This window comes from Poecilia reticulata, chromosome 1, assembly GCF_904066995.2.
Source record: "Poecilia reticulata chromosome 1, P_reticulata-male-v2, whole genome shotgun sequence".
In the NCBI taxonomy this organism is placed as follows: domain Eukaryota; kingdom Metazoa; phylum Chordata; class Actinopteri; order Cyprinodontiformes; family Poeciliidae; genus Poecilia; species Poecilia reticulata.
This window is the reverse complement of record NC_088830.1, coordinates 30925885-30951496: the sequence shown is the minus strand read 5'-3', so window position 1 is coordinate 30951496 and position 25612 is coordinate 30925885. Positions and strand designations below refer to the sequence as shown.

General features: G+C 39.0%; 1 protein-coding gene across 4 annotated transcripts in view; it reads right to left on the bottom strand.

Annotated features, from left to right (window-relative positions):
- The window catches only part of inpp4b (inositol polyphosphate-4-phosphatase type II B), a 196599-nt gene that overhangs the window by 75624 nt on the left and 95363 nt on the right, over positions 1 to 25612 (bottom strand). For all 4 annotated transcript variants that reach the window (XM_008419948.3, XM_017306762.2, XM_017306767.2 and 1 more), the window contains 3 exons: positions 12886 to 12991; positions 6123 to 6192; positions 490 to 637 (listed from right to left, as the gene is read on the bottom strand). In XM_008419948.3, coding sequence (XP_008418170.2) covers positions 490 to 637; positions 6123 to 6192; positions 12886 to 12991 — 324 coding nt within the window. The remainder of the gene's footprint in view (positions 1 to 489; positions 638 to 6122; positions 6193 to 12885; positions 12992 to 25612) is intronic.

Below are 25612 nucleotides of genomic sequence, written 5' to 3'. Positions count from 1 at the left end.
ACCTGTCATTGCTACACCTTGTTAAGGTGCCTCACCCATTCAGGTGTTTGTTACAATCCAACCGGGCAGCAAGGCTGACTTTGACTTCACTCAATTTTTGCAGAAATCACATAAAAAGGCCAAAACGTTTCCAATTTTCAACTGCAACTGTTTTGTAAAAGTGGCTATTGTGCTTCATTGGTTGCTCCGGTTCCTGAGCTGGATCACTCCCCATGACTTCTATGATTCCCCGCCTTGCACTGGACTCTGCTGAACATCTTTTATTGACTCCATCTGGCTGCCTCTTTGTTGTGCAATTGAGGCAAACTGTAAAGCTTTGGCTCAATTCCACTTATATGTCCAGCAAAATCATAGGCTGCAAGTTATAAAAAAATAGCTTTAAATATTGTTCAGAATAAAAGCAGTGGAAGAGGATTCCTCAGACCAACAAACAGATTTAACAGGAGATTTTGCCGTGGCATTTAAAGGCTCAACAATCGGTCGGCATACCTGCTCCTGTCCTCCTGGATGTAGAGCGACAGCAGCTGTTTGGGGATGGTGAACGACAGGGTGCACTCCTCCATTTGTTCCCGCACCAGCATCCACTTGCTGTCCACTGTCTGAAATCTGTACACCTTGCATACCGGGTTCCTGAACACTGTGAAGGAGCAGAGAGCAAATGAATAAGGATGCATCTGACACAGCACAAAATAAAACACATTCTTGCCAATGGAAATCCTTGAGATAATCCTTCAAAAATTTAGCAAAGTTGAATAGGAAATCCAAACCAACAATGGCAGCTGCCACCCTCAAGGACACAGCAGAGCAGGAAGACATCAGAAGTCTTTAAAAGTCACAGGAGGTATGAAGCACAAATTAAATTCTATAATCAATAGCTGTGTCTGCCAAAGATAAGACATTTCTCATCTTCCGAGCTCCACTTCCTCGCTCTCTTGTTCAATGTCAGCACAGAAAATACACAACCCTCGTGTTGTTAATCTTTGCCCCCAAATCTCCTCTGTTTCCATTTTAATTGCTTATTTATTGTATGACACCAAGGCACAGGCTGTACAATCATTTTGAAGTTTTGGATGCTAACCCCGCCACCTGATTCACATTCTGCACCATCTTCCTCCTTTCTGCAGAGAGTTTCTAATAGCAGCAATCGAGGGGCTGAAAACGAAAAACAGCCCTAATGCTCTTATCTGCATGCTTGCAGCAGAAGGCGAGAAAGCTGTCAGCCTTAAACAGTGTTTACTGCTCCTTCTTCCTTTAGCAGGAAAAAAAAAAGTCGCTCAATAAGACGGAGCCGGAGCACCCGAGGTGAAACGTTGACAACTTCGTGTCACGATGGTCAAACATGCGTGGCAGGAAGATGTTTTTGCTTTCATTTAAAACTGGGATCCATACTTCTGGAGCAACTGACAACACAGAAAATGGTGCCGTACACAACAAACTCCTCATTCAGAAAATTGACAAAGTTCGACTCAAAACTGTAATTTATTTCCACAGCTGTGTGTCATGCAGCGCCTGTCCCATTAATCCTGCTACCTCTGCGTGATGTGCTGTTGAGCGCTAAAGTGGCTCTCGCTCCTGCTGTATAGTTGTTTCTAAGAATGCCTGTAAAAACATTTCTAAAGGTGCTAAACTTTTACAACACGCCTTCTAAACTGTTGTCAGCTAAATGGGTTAACTTTATTCATGCTCTCGGTGCCAATAGATCCAAGAAGGTGCGTCACAGTGAGTTCATTGAACATTTTCACGGGGGTGGCCAGGATCGGACCGTTGCTAACTCAGGGGAGGTTAGCAACTGTAAATCTATCCAAACTATAAAATTATTCTCTCATTGAGACTCGGTCATAGCAGGATATGACATAAAGGAAGTGTCAAGATCCATTGGTGGTTGGACTTTAGTCTCATCTTTGTTTCCTGTTTTGATCTCTTCCTGTTTATTAACTTAGATGTGGTCTTCAGTCCTCTCTGTGTTTTACTTCTCAGCTTATCATTATTTGAGTATTTGATCTAAGTAGATCTAAGTTTCTTAGGTTAGCGTTCCTTTCTGTTTCCTGTTAGTTTCAGGTTTTTTCCTTTCATCCCTGGTTTCCCAGTGTCTGTTAGTTCATCTTTCTCTCTTCCTCAGCCTGCCAGTATGCATCTCTTCCCATCTTTTTCACATCTCCTAATTTCACTTTGCTTGCTTTCTTCCCCAGATCTCTCTACTTGATGGGTCCCCCTGGTTTTTATGTCACTCTTTTCTGTTCCTCCAGGTATTTTAAGGTGACCCATTATGCATTCTTGTATGGGTTAGGATAGGTCTATGGTCAACACAAATATGTTCATGACATTTTGACACAATATCATTCTAATGAGATCTCAGTCTGTTCAGTTCTGTCCAAGTTGCTGGGAGCCACGCCCCCCAACTCACAGTTTACACACGCCATTTACACACACACACATGAAAATGGCTGCAAACAGATGCACAATTATACAACCATACATATTTTAAAAGCAAAAGTGGAGCCTCCTGCACAACCAGCAAGAACTCAGCAAGTGGTTTCTGGATGGTAAGTCGACAACAAAACACTCGTCTTTTTCAGCAGCCATTGTACGGCGCATGCAGCAAGCCAACGTGCTGGAACTTATCTTGGGTTGCTAGGTAACAGGCTGGGCCTTGCTGAGGTTGCTAGGTGATGGACAGTGCTTGCTGACATTGCATTTCAGAGGTTTTTGAAACGGCTCATTTTCGAGACCCCACAGACCATTAACTTATTGCAAAAAACCGACTGGGTGTTAAGAATTACTGGTTTGTAATGTTCATTTTCCTCTATCAGATTTTCTCTGAGTTTAGTTGTTTACCTGCCAAGAGTTTTCCTTTTTAGCATTCTAATATGCACTTAATGTCCAAACGTATATAACTTTTCATTTCACATCACAATTATGCACTACTTTGTGCTGGTCTGTCGCATGAAATCCCAGTAAAGTCCGCAGACGTTTGTGGTTGTACCGTGACAGAAGGTGAAAAAGTTCAGGGGGTGTGAATATTTTAGCCGCTACATGAGCCCAACACATGAATCCAATTAAAAGTCAGACTTTTATCAGAAGGTTAGGAGGACACAAAAAACTAGACTGTCTGGAGAATGTTGGTGTTATGAAAACCTGCTCACACTTTAATTAGACTTGGCAGATTTCACAGCAGCTGGTGACACAAACTGTTGCTTTAAAATACAAACAATTTTATGTCAGGTCAACCAATTATAAGCAACTTTGATCCTGTTTTTAGGAAGCCAGCCGCTCGTTCTGGGAGTGTTTCTGAAGATAGAGAAGCTTGTTTCTCTCTCATAATCAGGGAAAACCTGCTCTAAAGTTTACAAAGTGCAGCAGAACTGGGAAGATGTGGGTGAGAAGTGAAACTTTGCTAGTGACACAGACAGAATGCGTGTATGTGTGTGTGACTATGGTTTCTGATACAGACAGGGATATAATGTAGTGTATTTTATGGAAAATGCAAAGCATAAACAAGGAAACAAAGAGTTTTATTCCTTACTGCAGTGTTATAAATCACTGACTGCTATTGTTGATTCAGGCATGAAAGGACAACAAAGAGTTTTTATAAAGTTCTGTGAAACTCAGATACGTTTTCAACCCGGAGGACACATCTTTAAGAAGAGCCTCAAGTTAAAGAAATTCTCCAAAGAAAGCCAAGGATAAAGTTCTTATGAGCTGGTCCACTTCCAAAGATGGATTTCTGTCATCTTTACATCAATCTCTCTTATGTTAGATGATTATGTTCACTGCTTTGATGAAGTGCTAACAGGCCTTGATCTTTTCAGATGTTGGCAGAAACCTATATATTTTTAGATATCCAGGCATAACAGTATAGACGTATTCAACTGTTTGTCCTTTTCATTGCAATTTCCCAAATTCAATTCAAAATCAGTCGCATTGCATGGAGAGAATCAACTTTGAAGTGTTACTAAACTTTCCCTGATTGATTAAGATCTTCCATAAAATTCATATTTGTGGAGAATTGTTATCATGACCCTCTGTTCCTCTCTTGTGTGTCTGTTTAGGTGTTTTAGCAGGTTTGTAGAAGTTCCTGATTCATTTTGTTTGTGGTTGATGAACAGTTTCTACTCCCTTAAGATATTTTTTTTTACTTTCTTTCACGCTGATCTGCTGGTTCCTTGTTATTCATAATGTTGTTTTTTCACTAACTCTATTTACAACTACTTAGGTGGCAGATTTAGGCTTAAAATGCTCTTTTAATTTCACTAACTAAATATAATATTAGTTTTTTTGGACTGGCCCAGTTTGAATTTAATGCAGGGTATTATAAATACGCTCATGTATTTAAATGTACTTCCTCATGAAGTGAACCATGATGCACGGAGGAGCAGAGGAGGAGAAAACACAAAAACTCAGGAGCTGGAAAAACACAAATCTAACAGAAACAAAGAATAATTTAACAAAAAAAATGAGCTAAAGCAGTAAAAACCGAGACATAAATAAAGAGCTAAGGAAAGACTGATCAAAACAAGTAAAAAAAAAATAAGAATGAGAAAAAACTACAAAGAAGAAAACCGAAAACAACCCAAAAACCTGACAAAAGGTCTGAATGTATATTTATGTGTGAATTAGCACTCTTTACATAACTTAACATCTGCTGAACACCAAAAACACAACTGATTTTTATACAACTACTAATGAACTCAAGCAGTTTTATTATTATTTGTATTTTTAGGACTCTGTCTGAATCAAAAAGACTGTTTTGATTTTCATTCATGAGTACCAGAAAATATCTTAATATGTGTGAAATAAAAAGGCATAAAAATGCTCTACAAAACAATAATTGCTGGGTAAATCGACCAGTGAAAGGCTTATTATTTTTTCCTGTGCTGCAGAAGATGAAATTAATGAGGATTATAGTTAAGTCTAGCCCCGAATTGACCCTTGAAAAAGCTCATAATTGTATTTAAATGAGATTTATTGTGGGCATGAGGATTATGGAAAGTGAATAGGATGACAAAAAGCACAGGGTGAGGAAGGGGAAGGGAGAGAAAGCAAAGAAAACTTTAAACCAGAGGAGTGATAGCTGCTGACTTCCACTATCTTCAGAGAAGCGGATTAACCTCTGAACCCAGACCCCCCTCCACCCACACCCCACTAATCTGAGCACCAATCAGACGCCTCCGTTTCCCTTCCAGACACCTCTTAAGAAAATGACTCCCTGCGCTGCGCCGCGCAGAGGCCTGTTTCCTCTCTGCTCTCTGCATGCTCATTTCAAAAGCTAATAAAAGTGGAAGAGAAAATTGCATTACGGAGTCTGGTGGCATCTGCAGGGAAGGCATTGTTTCTGACAGGCTGCAGATGTGCACCTGCAAAAATTGCTGCCATTCACTAGTTATTCACAGCAGAAAATATAAGTGACAACGACACCATTACAACAGGAGCCGGGCTGCTGGGGAGCACAGAGAAGTGATACGAATCTGCATAAAAGAGAGAGAATGGGTGCTGGAAGGAAAATATTTCCCGTGAAGTCTTCTTTAAACAACAACTGTGACGTTTTAGCACAGCAGGATCTGAAACCTTTTCAGGTTCTCTCCTTTTCTTGCGACATTGTCTTTAATTTTCTCTCCACACTTCTTGTTTTCATCAGAGTCGGATCCAACTTTCTGTGTAGCAGGAGAATTATTCCCACACAGCTGGATTCCTGTCGTTTCATCGTTCAGGGGGAGCCAAGGGGTTCATTTGCTGACTGCATGCAGGAGCCAAGACTTATTAGATCAAAACAGGGAAATCTAACGTTTCTGTTCAAACTGAAGACGCTTCAAATCGTCTTCATTCAAAGTTTGTTCAAAGGATCAATTTTGTGGTTATTAGATGGAGAACATCAAGGGAATTTTACCAAAGATGCTTTGGGATTTTAACTACTGTAAAGATTAAATGGATCAGAATAAAGTAGAGACGAATTACAGCAGTTTAACCTTTTCTTCCAGGTAAGCTTAAACGGCTTCGAGTTGAGATCCATAATTACGGAGAAGACTTTGTGAAATTTTATGGAAGTAGGAGGAAAAAAGACATTCTAGCCCTGTAAAACAGAGAGGAATAGTTGGGTTACAGGTGATGATGGTAGGAAAACGTACCTGGCCCAGTTAGAGCGTAATCTTCTCTGTCGATGCAGGGCTGGTCCGCAGGCTCACACACCAACGGACACTGAGGATGAAAGAAACACAAATGTACATCAAAGCGTTTCTTCGTCTTATAAACACAGGCAGGTTTTGGTTATTACCATGACGGGAACACTTAACCTCACAGTTACTAGGAATTTAAGTTCATCAAAAGCAATAAGTCAGGAGAAATATGACCAAGTCTGAAAAGTATTCATACCCCTTTCAGCGTCTGTAGATGATTATGAAGTGGACGGAAACAGATACATGGCGTTGATAATATTCTTACAAAAGAAAACATTGAGAAGTGTGGTGGGCATTTCTCTTTAACCCCCTGAATTAATTTATTTTAATATATTTTGGAATCCATCTTTTCTGAAACTCAAACCTTTCTGACTATTTCTCTACCGACCTCCACATTTAGAGGATCAAACTTCTGTCCATTCTTCTTTGCAAAGCACCTCAGACTTAGTCAGACTGAACATCCTGAGCTGATTTTAAATTTGGACTTTGACTAGGCCGTTGTAGCACATGAATCTGATTTGATTCTTTCTGTTTTGTAGTGTTTGCTTTGGAGCAATTTAATCAACTTACATCGAATTTCACTAAAACAAACACAAATCAAGGAAAAAGGGAACATTAGCATTTAAAGACACGCATCATAAAACACGACACGGTAAACAGCTGATGACGTACCGACACTCAACAAATGATGTTGCACCTATACTGCAGTTATTAAGCTCATAAAAGGAAAAGTCTGGAGGGAAACATTCACTCTGACTTCTCTGAAATGGGAGCACATCTGAAATCTGCCCCCTTCAATCCTAAATGAGCTGTTATTGATTTTCCAAATGAATATTTCTCTCTCAAAGAGCAAATATTAAGTTATTACAAATATTGTATCTTCTGTATGTCAATTTGTGCACAACCTGCTGCGTAGAAATACTAACTCCAATCACACAAAACAAAAATGTTCAACTTCAGTTTGAAATCATCATTAATAGTGTTACTAAGCAACAAACTCATTATGTTCAGTGTTATTCCATGAAGCTGCCAGAAAAGGAACTTCTAAATTTCTGAAAATATTTCATAAAAACCTCCTGTGTATTGCTTTGAATTTCTAACCCTTCTGATTTATGAATGCTGATGAATTTGCAGATGCCTCTCTTTTCACTCTTTGTGAAACTTGTGAGTTGATTTTTGTTCTCGGTGAATCCAGTAAGACTGGAACTGAAAACTATTTAAATAAATTAAGTCTGAAAGTAGAGAAAAGCGAATATCACAGTAACAGCTCCTGCTCACATTTCAGGCACTGATTTAGAACGGGGGGGGCGACATTAAATAAAGTGACACTCAAACGTCTACCGCCTGCTCAATGCCAGGTTTGTGTAAAATAAAAAGTTGGATAAAGTTAAAATAAATACTTTGCTAACTTTTCCCACATTTAATGTAAAATATGATATATAAAATAAACCAATCTATAAGAGGAAAAATATAAAATTAGTTCAATAAACTGGATGTAACCTACTAAATAATGCTTAAAGAACATATCGATTCAGGTTTACATCACATTTTGCCTTACAGACAACTTGCGCTCTCAATCTCTGGGTTTGGGAGAACATCTCTTGTTTGCAGCTCTTTCCAGATCAATCCACCGGTTTTCTGAGAGAAGAAGAAACACCACAGCCATGTTCTGCTGTCTGTGTTGCTGTTGAACATCCACCAGAATAAAGAGGAGCCTGAACTTTCATTTTCGTCTTCTGATAGTCTATTGAAACTGTCACTTCATTCCTCACCATCAGCTAATAGTGCCTGTGTGAATCATGGCTTATGGCGGCCAGAGCCAGGGTTATTTTAGTTTTTCATGCCTTCCTGTTCGTGTTGCTCCAGTAGGAGCCCAGATCAGAGCGCTCCTTCTGGATGCAACCTGTGGGGGTAAACCTTTGTGTCCTGCTAGCCAGGAAGACGATAGCTCTGTTCTTTATTCTCAGGACCCACAACCAACATGTGGTGAGCTGGAGGAGCCAGCTCACCGCAGAGATGAAGCAGGGAACCTGCATGGTTACTGAGCAAAGCCGGTCGCCGCTGGTTTACAAACTGATGCCAAGTTAGAAATGTTAACTTGGCGAGGCCGCGAAGGGAGAGAGGAGTTTCCTTCTGTCGACGGCTGTTGTTGTGGAGCAAAGACTGGATTAAACATGACTCAGCAGTCTGGCATTAAAACACTCCTCACTCTGTTTTGGCACAGCAACGCACATGAAAACATGAAATTGACCTTTTGCAAATATTTAGATCATTGGCATGAATTGATTTTCTTGAAGGATTCTGAACAGCGCCAATGCTGCAAGCTCTAAAATCTAATTTAGCTGTTATTTTATTTACTGATCAGTTACAAACTAAGATTTTTTTTCACTCTAGAGTCTTTTTGTGCATTTCGTTCATTAGCACAATGTCATTTTGATCTTTGTCCAAGAAACATCCTGGTGCCAGTTTTTGTCCGTCCATCTATCTGTGGTCAGAACTCCATTCAAAAGCTCACTGATTAATTAACAGCTTTCATTCCACAAATGAACTGATTCACTTCTCAGTGAATCAGTTCATCAGAGTCAAGGTGGACACAGAAATAATTGGAACCAATCCAAACAGTTTTCACATCTGTCTCAACATACTGGAAACACAGAACAAGGATGTTGGAAGCCATTTTTCTGCAAAGATCACCTACAGGATCCTCAGTGGAAAACAAACAAAACAGGATTATATTTTGTTTCCCGTAGGAAAATGAATATGAAATGTGTGTTTATGGGGCCAAACAAACGTGTTAAAAAAAGCTAACGTGATATAGACTCAGAGTTTCAGAAGTGTGACTGATATTATCCTTAAAATAAACTTTTGACAACCAAATAACTCATAAGTGTCACTTCCAGAAGAACAAAGCAGCTTGTTTTTACAGTAGCTTGTAGAAATGAAGGCTGACTGACATCGGAATAATGATGCTGGTCAGAATTGGAGCAGAAACTTCAAACTGAATATAAATGCTGCCAAAATGTGAGTGTTAGTCTTTGTCAGAAGTAGTGGTTCAAACTGGAGATGGAGATTTTGCTTTTCATCAATTTGTTGAACTCTCAGCTGCATTCTTCGATTTTCCTGTTCTCCCCATTTTCCTTTCAAACTTTTCAGCATATTTTTTCATCTTAATCATGAAAATGAAAAAAAACTACTGAGAACTTCAGGCTCAACACAGCTAAAAAAAATGTAGAAAAGAAAAAAATTACAATAAAACCACTAAAACTTCCCTCTTACGCCACACTCTGCATCTCCAAATACAAATGTTAAATTCATGCCTCTGCTGGGCCTTTTAGTCTGCCCCTTGAAGCATTAAGTCTGGGTTTTCCTGATCAAAGCGGGGCTGACAGCTAACAATCGCTCTCGCTCGTTGCATGTCAGCTCTGCCTGGTCTGAGGAACCATTACACGCAGCAAGACAGACAAATCTGTCCCCAGAAAAAAGCTTTTAATGGCTGCATGGAACAAACTCTTCGAGTTAGGGAAGGGATCTAGAGCGAGGACAACACCAATCAACGCCTATGCTTTCACACGCACACAGACACAGGGTCCAAATGAAACCCGGCCCATTGATCAGAACAAGCAGAGGTGACGTATGACATTTGAAAATCCCAACGACAAGGGCCGCAGACAGAGAAAAGCATTAACAAAAAGCCCAGGAACGCAGCTGCCGAAGGTGTTTTATCGTAATTGTGGGCAGCGGTCAGTGTGAGGTCGACGCTTCTTTGATGGCTAAAATATGAGAGGAGATCAGATCAAAGGTGACTCAATTCTCTTTCTTGTTTTGGGTGAGTGTTTTCACAGGGTTAGTGGGATATTCATGAGAAGCAGCAGCCACTCGAACAAATCAAACCGGAGCCCCCAATCCCAGACCCCCCACCCCCCAAAAATGCACAAAGTTTGTGCAGAAACTCCATCTGAAGCAAACCTTCCTGATGTCATTTCCCTTCCCTTGTTCCTCTGCACATTCTCTACAACGGAAACAGCATGCACAGGCGGAAATCTGCTCTGACAACACACACTCATACAGTCTCACACATGCCAACACATTCATCAAGAAGACATGGGCAGATTGTCGGTGACACTCCAGAGCCTGGCAGGGACCCTCCCTGCACCAGCAACAGGGCTGGGCAAAGCTAAAGCCAGTCAACCGTGCAGAAGCCCTTGGTCAATTATATAAGACAGTGATTCACACACACACACAAACACACACGCAAAGTGAGACAGCTCCCTGACAGCAGGCATGAACTACAAGTCTATGTTGCAACATTGTAATGAAAGTACATCAGACACATCATGAAAGCTGCTTCTCTAATATTTAAAGCCTGTTGGCTCTAAAGCACACATGCGCTTGATATTAATGTGAAGAATGAAACTGAGTGAAATGAGGGAACATATCACTTCACTTCGGCTCTGATGGCATCCCATTTGCATGAACTTAAAGTCAAACTTTGAGGACGCTCTCTCTTCCCGTTCTCCTCCCTGATTGAGTTAAACGCTGAGCAGCGAACAGGATTAGAGCGGATAACGAGGGCGGTGGCTGCAGCAAAACTACCATCCGGGAAATGTTTATGAGCAAATAAACAAAGAAGTGGAAACACAGATAAAATAAAAGTGGTTGGAAAGATTTCAGATCGTTTCTCCATCAGCACGAACATGCTAACGCCGACGATAAACGTCCGCACGCCGGGTAAATCCTCATTAGGGTTCACTTAAATGTATTTAATCTCACTGGAGAGTATGAGCAGAGCTGGTCTAATCCCAGGATAAGCAGAAGGGATCTGATATGCAGACACTCGTACTTTGCCAAATAACATACTTCACATTTTATGGTTCTCTCATAAAGTAGGGTGAAAAAGTCTGAAACTACGTTCAGCTTTTACAGTAGCAGCATAATCTCAAAAATAAAATTGTTAATAATCTAACCTTTAATTTGAGAAAGTGATGTTGCTCTGTCCTCTTTAGCCCAACTCACATGTTAATTATGGATTTAATAATGGAGGCTGAAATAACATGGAAGACAATTGATTTTGTGTTTGGTGAACCATTTCTGTGTTGATTTGGAACAATTACTCAGTGATATATTTTTACCATATTTCCATTTAAAATGTGTCGACTTTTCCTCATGCTAATTACTTTAACAAGGTTTCCACGTCATTAGGAAGGAAAACAGCATCATGGATCCTCCACCTTTCATTCTGTGTTTGTTGAAAAATCTAAATCTTAGTCTCAACAAACCAGAACAAATATTTCCAGTTAAATCCCCGCTGGAGTTTCGCAGAGTCTCCATTTACATTTGTCATGTTAGATAAAGATAAAGGTCTTTTTCTTGCATCTAGAGTCTGATGGTTGTTATTGAGACGTGGCAACCTCAAAATGCCACTCTGTGCTGCAGTCGTCTGACAATTAGATTTGGAGAGCTATTTTTTAAATCTCCCTTACCATCCTCCTCACTGTGCAAGTGGCAAGATAAAATTGGGTTTTCATCCAGCCTTATTTGTCACTGTTCCAGTTTTTTAAAACTTTTTTATTTATTGCTCTCACTGCAAATATGGACAAGTTTAAGCGAGTTGTGATTTTCTTGCCCCCGTTTTCTTACTTTCAGAAAGTAACACACACACACACATGCTCCAGTGAGATGGATGGATCGTTTTGAAGTCTGCATGGGAAACTGGCCTCTGCGTTGTCATATTTATACATTAATGACACAAAAAGCCATGAACAAGGGTGGGGACTAATCGTGTCATTTATATTTTATTGTTGTCATTATCAATTTCAATTATTGATGTTTAAAAATCCCCCAAAATGATATTGTTGGGATTGTTAGAATCAATAAATATCAATGAATTTGAAAAAATAATTAAATACAGTTAAGTGTAGTAATATACTTTCTACAGATGTGTATTACAAATGGGGATGTTTGTCAGGAGCAGTGTTTGTGTTTGTGGGGTTATAATTGATGTGTCACAGCCTTATAGTTTCCTAAAAATTGAGTAAAAAGTAGTTATTATCTTAATTTTTATTATTATCACTGCAGTACCACAAAATGTCATGATAAAACCAAGTCCATTAGAGAACCTATAAGTAATTAGTGAACCTATAATCACTAATTACAGGTTTCTTGACGTGCCTGTTACCTGGAAAAAGTGAAATGAAGACAAAATGTTCTGGTTACATTTATTTTCGTACGGATTGTTTGAGGTTTAAATCCCTGTTCTACAGATTTGTGGAGCAAGTTATTCACAGAAAGTTTTATGTGTTTTTTGTTGTAGAGCACATCTAAAATAATCTGAAAGAAAATCTTGACACACATTTGGCTGCAGTCAATCCAGGAGTGCCATTTATTTTGCTTCCCCCTGATTGGCTGTGAGGACAACTGTAGATACCAGCTTCTGCAGTAGTGCGAATATAGTTTTCGTCATGTGCGTTAGTGCATATTAATATATATTTGGTGTTTAAACCATTATTATACATTAATTATAAGAATTTTTAGAAGGCGGTCTAAAGGATTGGTGGATTTTAGTTACTGGGAGGAGGTTGTGGTAAATACTGGGATACTGACGTGGTGATGTAGTAAAAAAAGTACTTTTCTCTATGGAACAGGGCACTAAAAATATTATTTTCAGTGTGATTCCTTTAAGGTTTTGTCCACATGTGGCGTTTAGAATGTGCCGTACCTTCTGTGAGGACGAGTCGGTGGCGATGTGGTCAGCCTCCTCCATCTCCCCCATCTTCAGTCGACTCACTACCACTGTTCCTGCTGGGCACACACCATCCGACGACCTGAAAAACACGAGCATTGAGCTTCGAATGAAAAAGATCTTCCATCTGTAACTGCTTCACAATGATCAGACGTGGATGAAGTAACATTCTGGCTCACGTTCAGCTTTGAACAGGTTGCACAATTATGAAGCTTGTTGAATTAACATGCAGCAGCAAACACAGATGCTTTGCCCTGGGATTTCTTTACCTGACAGATTGTGCAGAAAGGTCTGCTTGCTGTAAAAACGGCAAGAAGTTTACAGGGAGCCGAGGGAGAGAACGTCTTACTTTACTGTTCAAATGGTGACCAACAGAGATGACTGGAGCTTTTCAGATACTGTACAGCAGCATGGACAATCACTTTTCCAATTGCAGAGCTTGTGATTAAGGAGATGATAGAAAATCTATAGTATTGGCAAGCAGACAGAGGGTTTAAAATGAAGAAAAATGGCCCCTCCACATGACGGCAGCAAGTCTGATCACTTTAAAAGACCCATCCTTAATGTGCTCGGTTCCACTTCAGCTGGAGAAAACGCTGGCTGCTGTGTGCCAGCCAGCGGTCTGAGGGGAGGTAAGAGGGATGACACACGACTGCCCGAGGAGGGAAAAAAACGTAGGGACGGTGATGGAAACAGAAGGGATCCTTTCAAAGCTAATCCATCTTGATGAGGTACAAGGAAGAAGTTTTTAAACACACACAGGAGAAAAGAGGAGAGAGGGAAGGAAGCGAACGGAGGAGGAGGATGAGGAGGACTGGGAGCCTGAGGAGGCAGCTGCAGGGAAAAAGCGTCTCTGCAGTGGGACACGGAGAGCTTCAGTTAGTGCTTAATGTCTTACAGCAGTCTCACAGCAGAGAAAATAACATTGGCTGCTTTCTAAATCTAATCTTTGTCCCTCGCCAGACACCTGTCTAGGTGTTTACTCCAGCGCTGCTCTCCTCGTTTCCTCATCCTTCCTCACTCCAATGAAGACGAAGACGACGAGGAGAGAAAGTCACCCTGACTTTGATCGTATGTACCCACACATAATCAAGGAAATGGAGATTAACATGCATGGCACTCAGCGACAGTCCTCCAGAGGCAGAGCAGAGGGCTGATGGTGGTCCTCTACTCTTCAGACTGCACTGCCACAATCCACTCATGAAATCTCCATCCGTCATTCAGACTGGCCACAAACAATTCAAGATTCATTAATTTTTTATTTTATTTTATTTTATTTTGGACTTCTTTAAGTTGTCACCAAACGTTACTGCTATTTTTCTCCCAAATGCTTTGTGTGAGTAGAGCTCCTCATCTGCAGGAGTTATCTGTGTGTGTGTGTGTGTGTGTGTGTGTGTGTGTGTGTGTGTGTGTGTGTGTGTGTGTGTGCGTGTGTGTGTGTGTGTGCGGTCACTGGAGCCATCAGTGATGGTCACCGACGGTTGATGCATTGATTCATCTGACTAAAAGTTTCAAAACAAACACGGCAGACGAAGCGTCTGATTCATCGTTATATGAACCAGGTTTGGGGTTTGGAGATAAAAATTGGGGCCGAATGTTTTGTTAATTTGAAAAACAAGATTGTAATTAACAAAAAAAATAAAAACTAAAACATAAAAATTAAAACTTAAGCTTTTGTCTAAACCTTGAAAAATACAACCATGTATTCAAACGTTGTCCAAGTTTTCAACTTCATTTTTTAAAATTTTATAGTTTTCTTCATTTTCTGTCTTTTTGCCCTGACTTTGCGTAGGCGGCGTGTCTTCAAGATGGACATGGAATCAGGAATGACAGAGAGAAAGAAGAAGAAAGAAGGTTCTCGTCAGTCATGTTACCTTTAACGAAACATGAGTGCTGTGAGAATTGTAGCTCAATGTTTTCTATATTGGTATTAAACCAACTAATCCCAAAGACTAAGGTCACTGTAAACAGCTTCTTTGGACAATAAGTGGCACTGTGACAGCATTAAACTGTACAGTTTAAGAATGGATATTATCTGACATTTTATCATGGGGACATATGAAGGGAAAACTGGTCATAGCTGGAAAGCATTGCTATTTTTAGCATGAACTTAGCTAATGAGCATCTGAACAAAAAACACTTACAATCTACAGCTGATCTGTTTGAAGAAGGTTGGTTGGAAACATTTGATTGCTGTGAATGTTTGTTAATGTGCAGACTTTGAGCAGCCAGCCAAATCAATTTTACTTCAGTCCCATTTTAATCACATTTCATTGTGCATTTGATTTTAAATGAATCAGGCACCATTATTTAGGCAAACTAAATAAATAATGAAAAAGGTTATTAAATATGAGTCATTTCTATTATTTCTGTTATTACTGAAATGAGTTAAAGATTACAATTGGGAAAAGATAATGACAAAAAATGTGTTTTCTACCGTTTAAAGGGGGATTTTTATGTATTTTCCAGGGACAAAGTGCCATTTTAAAGCACAGTGGAGTATCTATATTACCTTCAACTGTTATGAAAATGCTAAAATAACTTTGCACCTTAAAATTGCCCTCTGTCTCTTTAAGAAGTTCTTGCCCTTTCCGACACTCCCTTGTGACTGAAAAGTAGTTTGTATGATTCCCAGTTCCACCAGGTGTTTGCTAATTGCTACAGTCGAGCTTCTGCCTCTCAGCTCCTCCAGACTAGCAGCAGAAGCTCAAAGGCGGAGCTTTGGGTAAATAGGCGGGGCTTTGGTTAAATAGGCGGAGCTTTTGGTAAATAGGCGGAACCTTTGGTAAATAGGCGGAGCTTTGGGTAAATAGGCGGAACCTTTGGTAAATAGGCGGAGCTTTGGGTAAATAGGCGGAGCTTTTGGTAAATAGGCGGAACCTTTGGTAAATAGGCGGAACCTTTGGTAAATAGGCGGGGCTTGGGGTAAATAGGCGGGGCTTTGGGTAAATGGCTGCCAAGTGAGATTCAAGGATTCCTCAAACATGCATGAAAGATTCAAAGCAGCATTTCAGGTAGAGTTTGGATGAGGGAAAAACATTATAGCAAGACATAAAGGTAAAAAATTTAAAGTTTTTCGTAATACTCCCTTTTTAAGTTCCTTCATCTTGCATCATGAAGCTGACTTTTTTTCTCTAAATACAGAAAACAGAGGTTTCATTTTTTAAATGTATTTATGTTTTGTCATGTTGGAGGGGCTCTTCTACACACACATCCACAAGTTATTGTTTACAATGCAATAGCTTTTTTTCAATTAACCACTAAAACTAACTGATCAATTGGAAAAAAAAACAACACATTTTGAGTAAATTGATGCCAAATTTTCCAAAATGGCTCACTTCCAACTTCCCTTTGAGAGGCACAAACATAACTAAACACCTGCTCAAATACAACCTGTAAATATTATCTCTGCTGATATAAAGAACACCTTGAAATGGGCTCAGATTGTTTGATTTAGCTCGGTCTCCATGCTGCAGGTTTGCCAAACAAACCAGAACAGAAACATCCTGAAAACACGGGTGCTCTGCAGCAATGGCCCGTCCGTTTAAATACAGTTTTGCCTCAGAAGAAACTTTAAAGGGCCCTGACGGTAGCGTTAGTTAAAATCGAAGACCGTTCTCTCCTCCCAGCCTTCCGCTGCTCTTTCCATCTGTCGGAGCTGGCACGGAGACAAATCTGCAGATTGTTCTCTCCCTCTAAGTCCATCTTCCTCTTGAATCTAATTGGCGCGGGATCTCTTTTTATGACAACACTTAATCAGACAGCTTTGTTCGAGTGACAAAATAATGTGTTTAAAATGTCTGCTACGAATTTGGCACAATTAAAAAATAATTAGCTTTCAGAGAAGTGCCTTACATTTAACAGTTATTTTCCTTTAAAAGCTTTACTTGCAACTATTACGCAACATAAGATGCAAAGTGATTTATTATGAAGAAAAACCCTTTTCTAAGGTTTGACATGACTCATGCATCACCAATAGCCATTGAAGTATATAGGTTTTTTCCTACACTTTAATTACAGATTTTAAAACATGTTCTTTACTGATGTGAATGAAACAAATTTAAAATATTCTTCTGTCTAAATATGTACTTGAATTCTTTCCAAAAGCAAAATGTGCTGCGTCTGTGCAACAACGCACAAGCTGAATGGAAATTTCCCAGCGAACTCTGACTGCACACAGTCGTCAAAACATGACGGGAAGAGTAATGACAGCCGGCGCATTTCACTGTAATCTCCATAAGAATGAATTTAACAAACAAATCTGACAAGCCCTACAAGGCAGATGCGTTTATTCATTTGAAAGAGCAGTAGATAAGCAGCAAAGTGATGCTGCATTTGGCAGATGATTGAGAAAGAACTCCTGAATGTGGCTTATTCAACTCAAATGTGCTTAAGCTAAATGTCTTAACCGAAACAAGAGAGGGCAAATCTGGATTCAACTTTATTTCTTTCCATTTTGTTTTTAGGAAGCCAGAACCTTGTTCTTCTTTCTTAGACATGGTTTTTGGTCCTAGTTTCAAATTTATCAGCATCAACCTCGTGTTTAATTTAACAATTAAAGCAACAAACATCAAGAAAAAAAATAGTGCAACAGGTTCTTGGATGGATTGACCAAAAATAGAATAATTACAAATTGAAATTGATCATAAACACATCAGAGCGTTCAAGTTCACTCTTCAGTGTAGAAGTTCACGTCTCAAAATTTGCTATTTTCAGTATCAGTGAGATGTTTAAAATTAAAATTTCAAACTTAAACAGATTTCATCTGAATGACTGACACAAAAAATACCCAATCTCTGCAATCTCTGTCCAGCAACATGCTAGACGTAATATTTAAGAAACCCCTAAAACAGATGAAAAAAATCTGTGTTTAACTTTGAGTTTTACCAAAAAAACCATCAAACATATTTCTTAGATGCATTTTCACAAAAAAAGTGGGTCCATTGTTCAACTTGTTATGGTTGATCAAGAGAATTTTGTCTGAGATACCTGGCCAATCAGTTGGTCTTGACAACATTTCTTCCAGCTTATGAAGGTTAGCTCTACTTTGGATATTAAGGGTTGTTGTCAAAAATACTCAATTTGTTCCAATTTCTTCAGATAATCTACCAATATCCTAAAGTTAAAACGATATGACAGGCAAAGAAAATATTTTAACTTCAACAAAATGATTCCTAAAGAGTTACAACCTTAAACTTTGCATAGAGCAGTTGATGAAATGAAGGATGATGCTTCCTTCAGGGTCCATGCCAGGTCTTTGTTGGACTCTTTAGTCTTTCAGCTTGAGCTCCTTTTTATAGACCTAACTCTTCTTTCGTCCCCCATTTATCCACTTTTTTTTAAAGTACATGCTGCACTTTATGCTGTGATGGTCAGGTACAAAGACTACATTGAACAAGATAACTATTGATCAAGAGCACTTTAAAAGATTAAAAGAACGTTTTTTTCCTTTTGGTAGAAAAAATTAAGGAAAAGTTCTGCGCAGCCCTGGACGTTCATGGTGTAATTAATTTGGACAAATACCCCCATCTGTATCGTTAAGCTGTGACATTTAGGAAAAAAACTCATCGCCACCATGTGAAATGTGTTTTCCATGATACCATTTTTGCTGGTATCATCGTATTCTGAATCGTATGCTAAACTCTTGTCGATTTTCCGGTGAAAATTTGCTTAGACTGATAAAATGAATGCAAACAGACCAAAGCAAAGGCTTTCTTTTTACTCTGAAGTAAATAAATATCAAATGTAATGCCAAGGTAAAGACAAAAATACTTTCAAGGGTCCTAATTTAGCATCCCATGACTGCAGAAAAAACAAAACAAATCAAAGCATGGATACTTCTGTGGTCGTCAGCTGGTTTCCCCTCGGGAAAAGTCTCACAAAGGAAAACACCTGACAACCACAGAAACGAATCCAAGCACCGCTGGCAGCTTTCCTCCCTTTTGCTAAAATGGTAAGACACTGAAAATATCCTGCAGAGAGCGGAGAAAACTCTGCAGGTTTTTTGTTGTTGTGAGTTTTGGCATTAGAACAGTGATTCTATCGGAATACCTTAAAGCTCCACACTGCCTGTAGGATGGAAGCGGCGAGAGATAAGGGATAAAAACACTGCCAAGATTATACACGGCAGCAGGAGTACTACGAGCTCGAAGTGCAACAGCGGAACTGTAGATGGGAATCTTGACCTATATAAAGCTGGACGGGTGAACTATATTTAGCTCTGGCTGGTTTTCACTGAAGACTGATGTTAGGACACTGGACAGGACTAATCCTGATGATTCTTATAAAGCATGATTGATGCTGTTACATGTCTCAGCAGTTAGTGCATGTTTAGCAAAAGAGGAATCCACTTAAATTATTACAAGCGATGTAGACAAAATGAGACTAACTGTTTCCTGACTTGAAGTATATTCCCAAAGAAAAGGCTGGCCTGGTTTCCAGCTCATGAAAGAGCTGCAAATGTTCAATTTAAAATCAGTACAACACAATACATGTCACGTTTAAGTTTGTAAAATCTGTTCTGCTCCAAATCTATGTATATATTCTCCTACAGACTATTTTAATGTTTCCATGGTGAATCAAGCATCAGATTTTTAATAAGAAGCTGATTTGACTGGAGCACACCGATGTGATGAATATGATCATCATGCTAATGTATGCAGTGCTAAAATTCTGAGAAACAACTGAAGTAAGCAGAACGGGAGCTAACATATGTCAGCGAGTGACTCATATTTGCACACAATTTGTGAATTTAATGCATTTGTTTACTTCAGCTCCATTTCCTTATTTCTCTTGCTCTTTCTCGCTCTCCCACACACACACACACACACGCAAACACACACACACTCCTGCATCCTTGGCAAAAGAGAACAGTCTTCACGCTACATTTACCATTATGTTGGTGCTTAAACACTGTCAGGAACTGTCTGGGATAAGCTGTTCACAGGAGAAGCAAGGTGGAAATAGTGTGCAGAATATAGACCGTTTCATCAACCAATCCAAATATTTAAAGACGCTTCTTGAGAGTACTGATTACTTTTGGATGGATAACCAAAGGGAGTTCACAAGCAAGAAAGTCACCTCTGGGAATCACTGCATGATTATGAAAGAGAGGTTAAAGTGACCGATGATGATGATGTTCAGCACAGGTTTCCTCCTGCAGGGATTCCTGTGGTTAACCAGCACTCAGGACCTGATCTTAATCTGCAGCCGTGCCAGAAGGATGAGCAGAAAAGTTAAGAAATACAGGCTGGCAAAGTCTGGCTCACCTTGAAAAAAAATTGCTATCCCACACTAGAAGTTCAACTTCTGAATATGAGGTCCAAACACCAGTAACTCCTCCACAGGGAGACCAGCACAGCTGTATACAATATGCAGCGTGAACCTCTTTGTCCAACCAGATAACATCAGATGTTCAGATAAGAATAAAAAGCTGGCCAGTGACAAGAAAAAAATAAATCTTTATTAAACTATTGTTTCTTTTGAATCCAGAGGTTAGATTCAGAGACAGACTGAGGACTGTGATCTACAATCTCTGTGCCTCCTTTGAAAAGAGAAGGCTCACCACTCTCAGTCTGCCAACTGCACCAGCAGCGTTCCAAAATCGATGCAGCATTGTGCAACTAAGAAAGCCAACAACATCCAGTGACTAGAGGATCTCAAAGTCGATCGCTTCCACTCCTGGAAAATGCTGGTGAGTAACTAATTTCCCACCTAAACAGTGGTGACACCGCCCTGCAAGTTAAATCATTTTCCAAACTTTATTTCAGCACGCGTAATGAGTCATTAGGTTTGGAATCCTTCAGCTGATAAAACGTTATGGGGACAATCAGCATGTCTTGTTTCTCTGTAAAGGTGGATTTTAATATGGACCTGCGAGGATTCAACAGTAGCTCAAGTACGGCCTTTTAAGGATTTGATTTCCTATTGGAGCTTTCACGGCTAGTTAATTTCTCGCTAAGCTGCAGCAGAGGAACAATGACACATGGAACGGCGTTTGGCTCAAGAACGCTGCTGGAAGATTTGCAGAAGACGAACTGCGGGTTTTTGTTCCCCATCATTTGCACCGAAATTGCTTCAGGAAGAGACCGTGAAGCAACTAATAACTCCTTCAATGTGCACACATGAATTTAAATACTGTTTGCAGAGTTCTCATGTGCCTAATAATTAAAGTTGGATTTAGGATCCAGATGAAGTGGGTAAGAGCAAATAGTGAGTTAATCACCTCATTTAACAAACATACATGCCGGATGCCAAAGCAACCGTAAGTGATAAATACTCTAAATCACAGCAACATTTATTACTGCTGTTTTACAATTGAATGCAAAGCTGCTCTATATGGATTCAACCACAATGAAGATGCAAGACGTCTGGAGGATGTGTTTACGCTCCCAGCTGGTTCTGTTCGGCCGTGTGCATACATTCTGAGGATGAAGACGGATAACGTACATTCAGAGGATTAGCCAAGTGCAAATCAATGAGAATTGGATAAGTGCAGGTAGTGAAGACTGTTAGAGTGAGGAGGAAGGTGGAGCGGTGACATACGCCGTGAACTGTTAGCTCAGATGATGACCTTCCACACCACTCACTTAATAATCACTGTATAATCAACTCTAAAGTATGAAATCAGACCGCAAAGTTCAAAACAAGTGTTTTTTAAAGCAGCTGTTCCCACATGCATGAGTTTGGAACAATAATAAATACAAACTCCTAGACTATTTCAGCATGAAAGTAAGAAAAGGCTACATTTAACCAAAGCTTTATAATTACTTTTTAACAAGCTGTGAAGAGCAAAATAAACAAAATCCCCTCATCTCTCCAGCAGCTGCTTTATGTCCTTTAATTGCTCTGGAAATCTGGGGAACCACATGCAGAAGTGCTTTGCAAAAAATATGCACAAGGTAAAAAAATAAAACAAAAAAGAGTAAAAAGGATAATACGTGTTGTTTCTTATCGCAAACACACAAATCAACTGTTAAAATTCATGGTTTAGAACAATTTAAATCCACAAAGGTGATGTTCAAAGCAGGAAACAATAAACTCCAATGAATATTCAGAACGTGTTTAGGAACATAGAGGGAATTTAACGGCAGAGAGGAAATCAATTAAAACCTGCTGTGTTTTGGCAGCTCTCCTAAAGGCGTGTGTTTCAGTTTGTGAAGTGTAGGATAGATAAATGAAGAAAAATCGTTGAAGATTATATATTGCTGTTTTGAACATTTCATATTTATTCTTCAGTGTTTAAGTTAGATTTTTTTCTTTTGGGGTTTGGACATTACCTTTAAATCAAAATGTCCTGTTTTCATTTTAACTTTGTTAGCTCACAGACTGTACTGACAGAAAACATCATTTAGACCTTTGGGAACAAATAAAACTAAACAAAAATGATTATTAGACTTAGACACAACAAGGTGAATCCCACAGAGCTTTTAGCACACAGACGATGCACTAAATGAGGATACATATGTCAGGTCTTCTGTTTCTCATACACGTTTCTTCATCTGCTCAAGATGGTTTTAAAATCTTAAAACCTTTAAGATAATGTAAAAGAGAAATAAATGAGTGAAAAAGTGAAAGTTAAACCAAAAGAACTTTGGAAAGCCGGGGGTTTTATTTTGCAAACTAAGTCATGTTAAATTAATTAAAGCCATTTTTCTAACAAATTCAATCCAATTACGCTTTAATTCAATGCGGTGCAATTAATGATGCTAATTTAGGAGGCCTACTCATCAGAAAACCTCCAGATTGAAACAAATCTTTACCTCAGCTCAACACTTGGTCCCGTTCCTCCTCAGTTTTACGACAGTTGAGAAACAACAAGAGGAGAAATTCCCTTTAAACAGAAAAAGACCTCCAGTGGAATAAGACTGGGGGAGGACAGCCATCTGCCTCAGCTGGTTGGGGGGCGAGATTCCCTGATGAATCTCTTCAGTCGAGTTGCCAGGCCTTTGAAAATCATTTGACAGTCTTCTGCTGTATTTCCTATCCATCAAAAGCCTGTCTGTCAGGGCATGCTTCCGCACTTCTGTGAAGTGACTAACATCCCTTCAAGCTTTCCTGATCTTGACATAAACACTAAAGACAGCAAACCTTGCTGTGTCCACAGGCAACAAATCTTTCACAAGTAAAGATAAAACTTACTAATGAGGGTGTTAATTATACTTCATCTGAAATATTAACAAATTTTTTTTTTGTCCAAATGTCTTGAGTGTAATGTTGCTCCAGCAATGTGAATTTCTTGACTGGCTGATTCTTTGGTTGCTAAATGAGGCATGACAATCAGTGTGAATATGATATTGATTTTTAATTCTCCGGCACAAATGAGCAAATTTTCATGAATATAGATTTCCTTCCTGAACCTTTTGAATTTTAATAGACCTGCTGGATTTTTTTTTAATGCAGAAAGAAGAGTGCCCTGCATATGTAATTGAACTACTGAGACTTAGATTAATGAAAGATCAAAATACTTTAAAACATGCATGAACGTACAATAAAGCTTGGCTTATATTTATTTAATATTAAAACGGAAAACAGAAAAAAAAATGTTGGGCATAAAACAAAAACATATTTATGTTGGTGTGAGCTTTGTAGTTCACTGTAATGATGAAATGATGCACAGAAGTTACAGAAATTAAACTCTGGCCACATGGCAAAGACTCAGCCTCGGTACACAATGACCCAACGTTACCAAATGAGACAATATGATGCTACGAAAAACGCTGTGATTGGTCAGAATATGAGAATGTGGTGAATGTGTATATGGTAGGACTAGGTTTTGTCTGCTCACACAAAGAATCTTACCTGTCACAGCTCGATAAATCTGTGAGTTTTATTTCTACCTATTTTTGAGTCCTGCAGCACCACTTACACTTACACGTGGACTTCCTCAAGGCTCCATTCTAGTACTTGTTCTATTTTCATCAAGCATGTTGCCTTATCTGCTGCTTTGCTGATGTGACAACTTACAAATGAGTTACTGGATATTCTTTGTTAATGTTTTGAATAGGCCAATAAATTTGACTGATAAATCAGTTCAGTTCAGTTTTGCCAGTTAAAATTTTAACCAAAGCTTTACTCCTTTCCAAAATATTTTTAAAAAGCTATTTTAGCATTTTATTCAATTTGATTTATTCTCATATTCTGTCTTATTTGTGCTGTAGCACTATTATTATAACTGAATAATGATGTGACGCTATGATGTGACTTGAATTGGACAGATCATGGAACAAACGTCTCAGTAAGCAGTGTGACAAACTTTCCTCAGACTGAAAGGTAAAAGGCTCGAAGATGCTTCACTGAAGTCATTTCAGCTGAAGAGGGGCTCACAAGCTGCCAGGAATATTGAGCCCTCGGTTTTTTCCCTACATACAAAACACTTTTCTGTTCATATTTGTTTTTAATGAGTTTAACTAGATTAACATTAGTGCCTTAAGTGCAGAACAATATTTCTTTTTTGGAGATAAAACAAAAATGAAGATTAGACATCAATAAGTGAACATTCCCTAACAAACAGATACATATTTAATACTGTTTCCACTTTTTTACATCACTGAATGCAATCTTAAATTGATTTAGAAATCTCTTTCCGTCATAGATGCATGTATCCTTGACCACATTATGCGTCTGGCTGCGGAGGCAAACATGATGCACAAAACAACAGCTTGAGTTTTTATGCCTTCTTTTTCAATGCTTTGGCTTATTTTTGATGTTCAGACTAAATTATCACTAAATCATACAGGGCTGCTTTATATGACGCAGTGCATCTCCTTTTCAAGTCACCCAATGCATCTTTTGCACAATTCATACCAACATAAAATGTGCAGTACTCTCACTAATGGTTCAAATTAAATTCTGAAGTGAGAAACATTTTGCTTGCTTGCTTATTGTGTCATTTATTTGCTGTAGAACACAGAGGAATGATCTAGCTTTATTGCTTTTTAATTTAGATGTAATTTTCTTTCTATCTAATTTAGACTAATTCCTGACCATGTGCAGTTTATCTCATGCCCACAATGTTTTCTTTCTTATTTCAATCCAAACAAAGCGAGTGGGCCACAGTCTGTGAAGACTCCGTGTCATTGGCTATCCCAACAATAAATCAATAACAATATATATCATGGCAGACACGTGATCAATAGATAATGTCTGATAGAAGAATATTCAGTATTGAATAAAATATTCACTAAACTCTGATCCACAACTGCAAAGCATTCTGGGGGATGTAGGCAGAGGAAAGACTTCAGCTGTTCCAACATCTGACAGCCAGCTAAACGAGGTTGGTGGTATCAGCCCACTCACTCACTCTGTGGTTACCTGGCAACTCATTCACTCTTTGGTTACCTAGCAACTCATTCACTCTGGTTACCTAGCAACAACTTGTTGAGTAACTTGAGCTGCAGGAGTTTCAGGTTTTGCCACTGTGCCTCATAACTGCTTAAAAATGAAAAAACAACAGTCTGGAGTGAAAACTGGATAAAATGTCACACCACCAGTTTGGAAGTATTTCAGATATTTAAAACAAAGCATTAATCAATAATTATAAATATCAACTGATATGAAATGCTTAAATCCTTATGTGTTTTTTTTTATTGTCCAGCCCTTTGTTCTACTAAATATTAACATTTCAGAGTAACATAAACACACAGTATGTCTATCGTCTATCGTCTAACCCTGCACATAAGCCTAACCAGTACATGCCTAACCC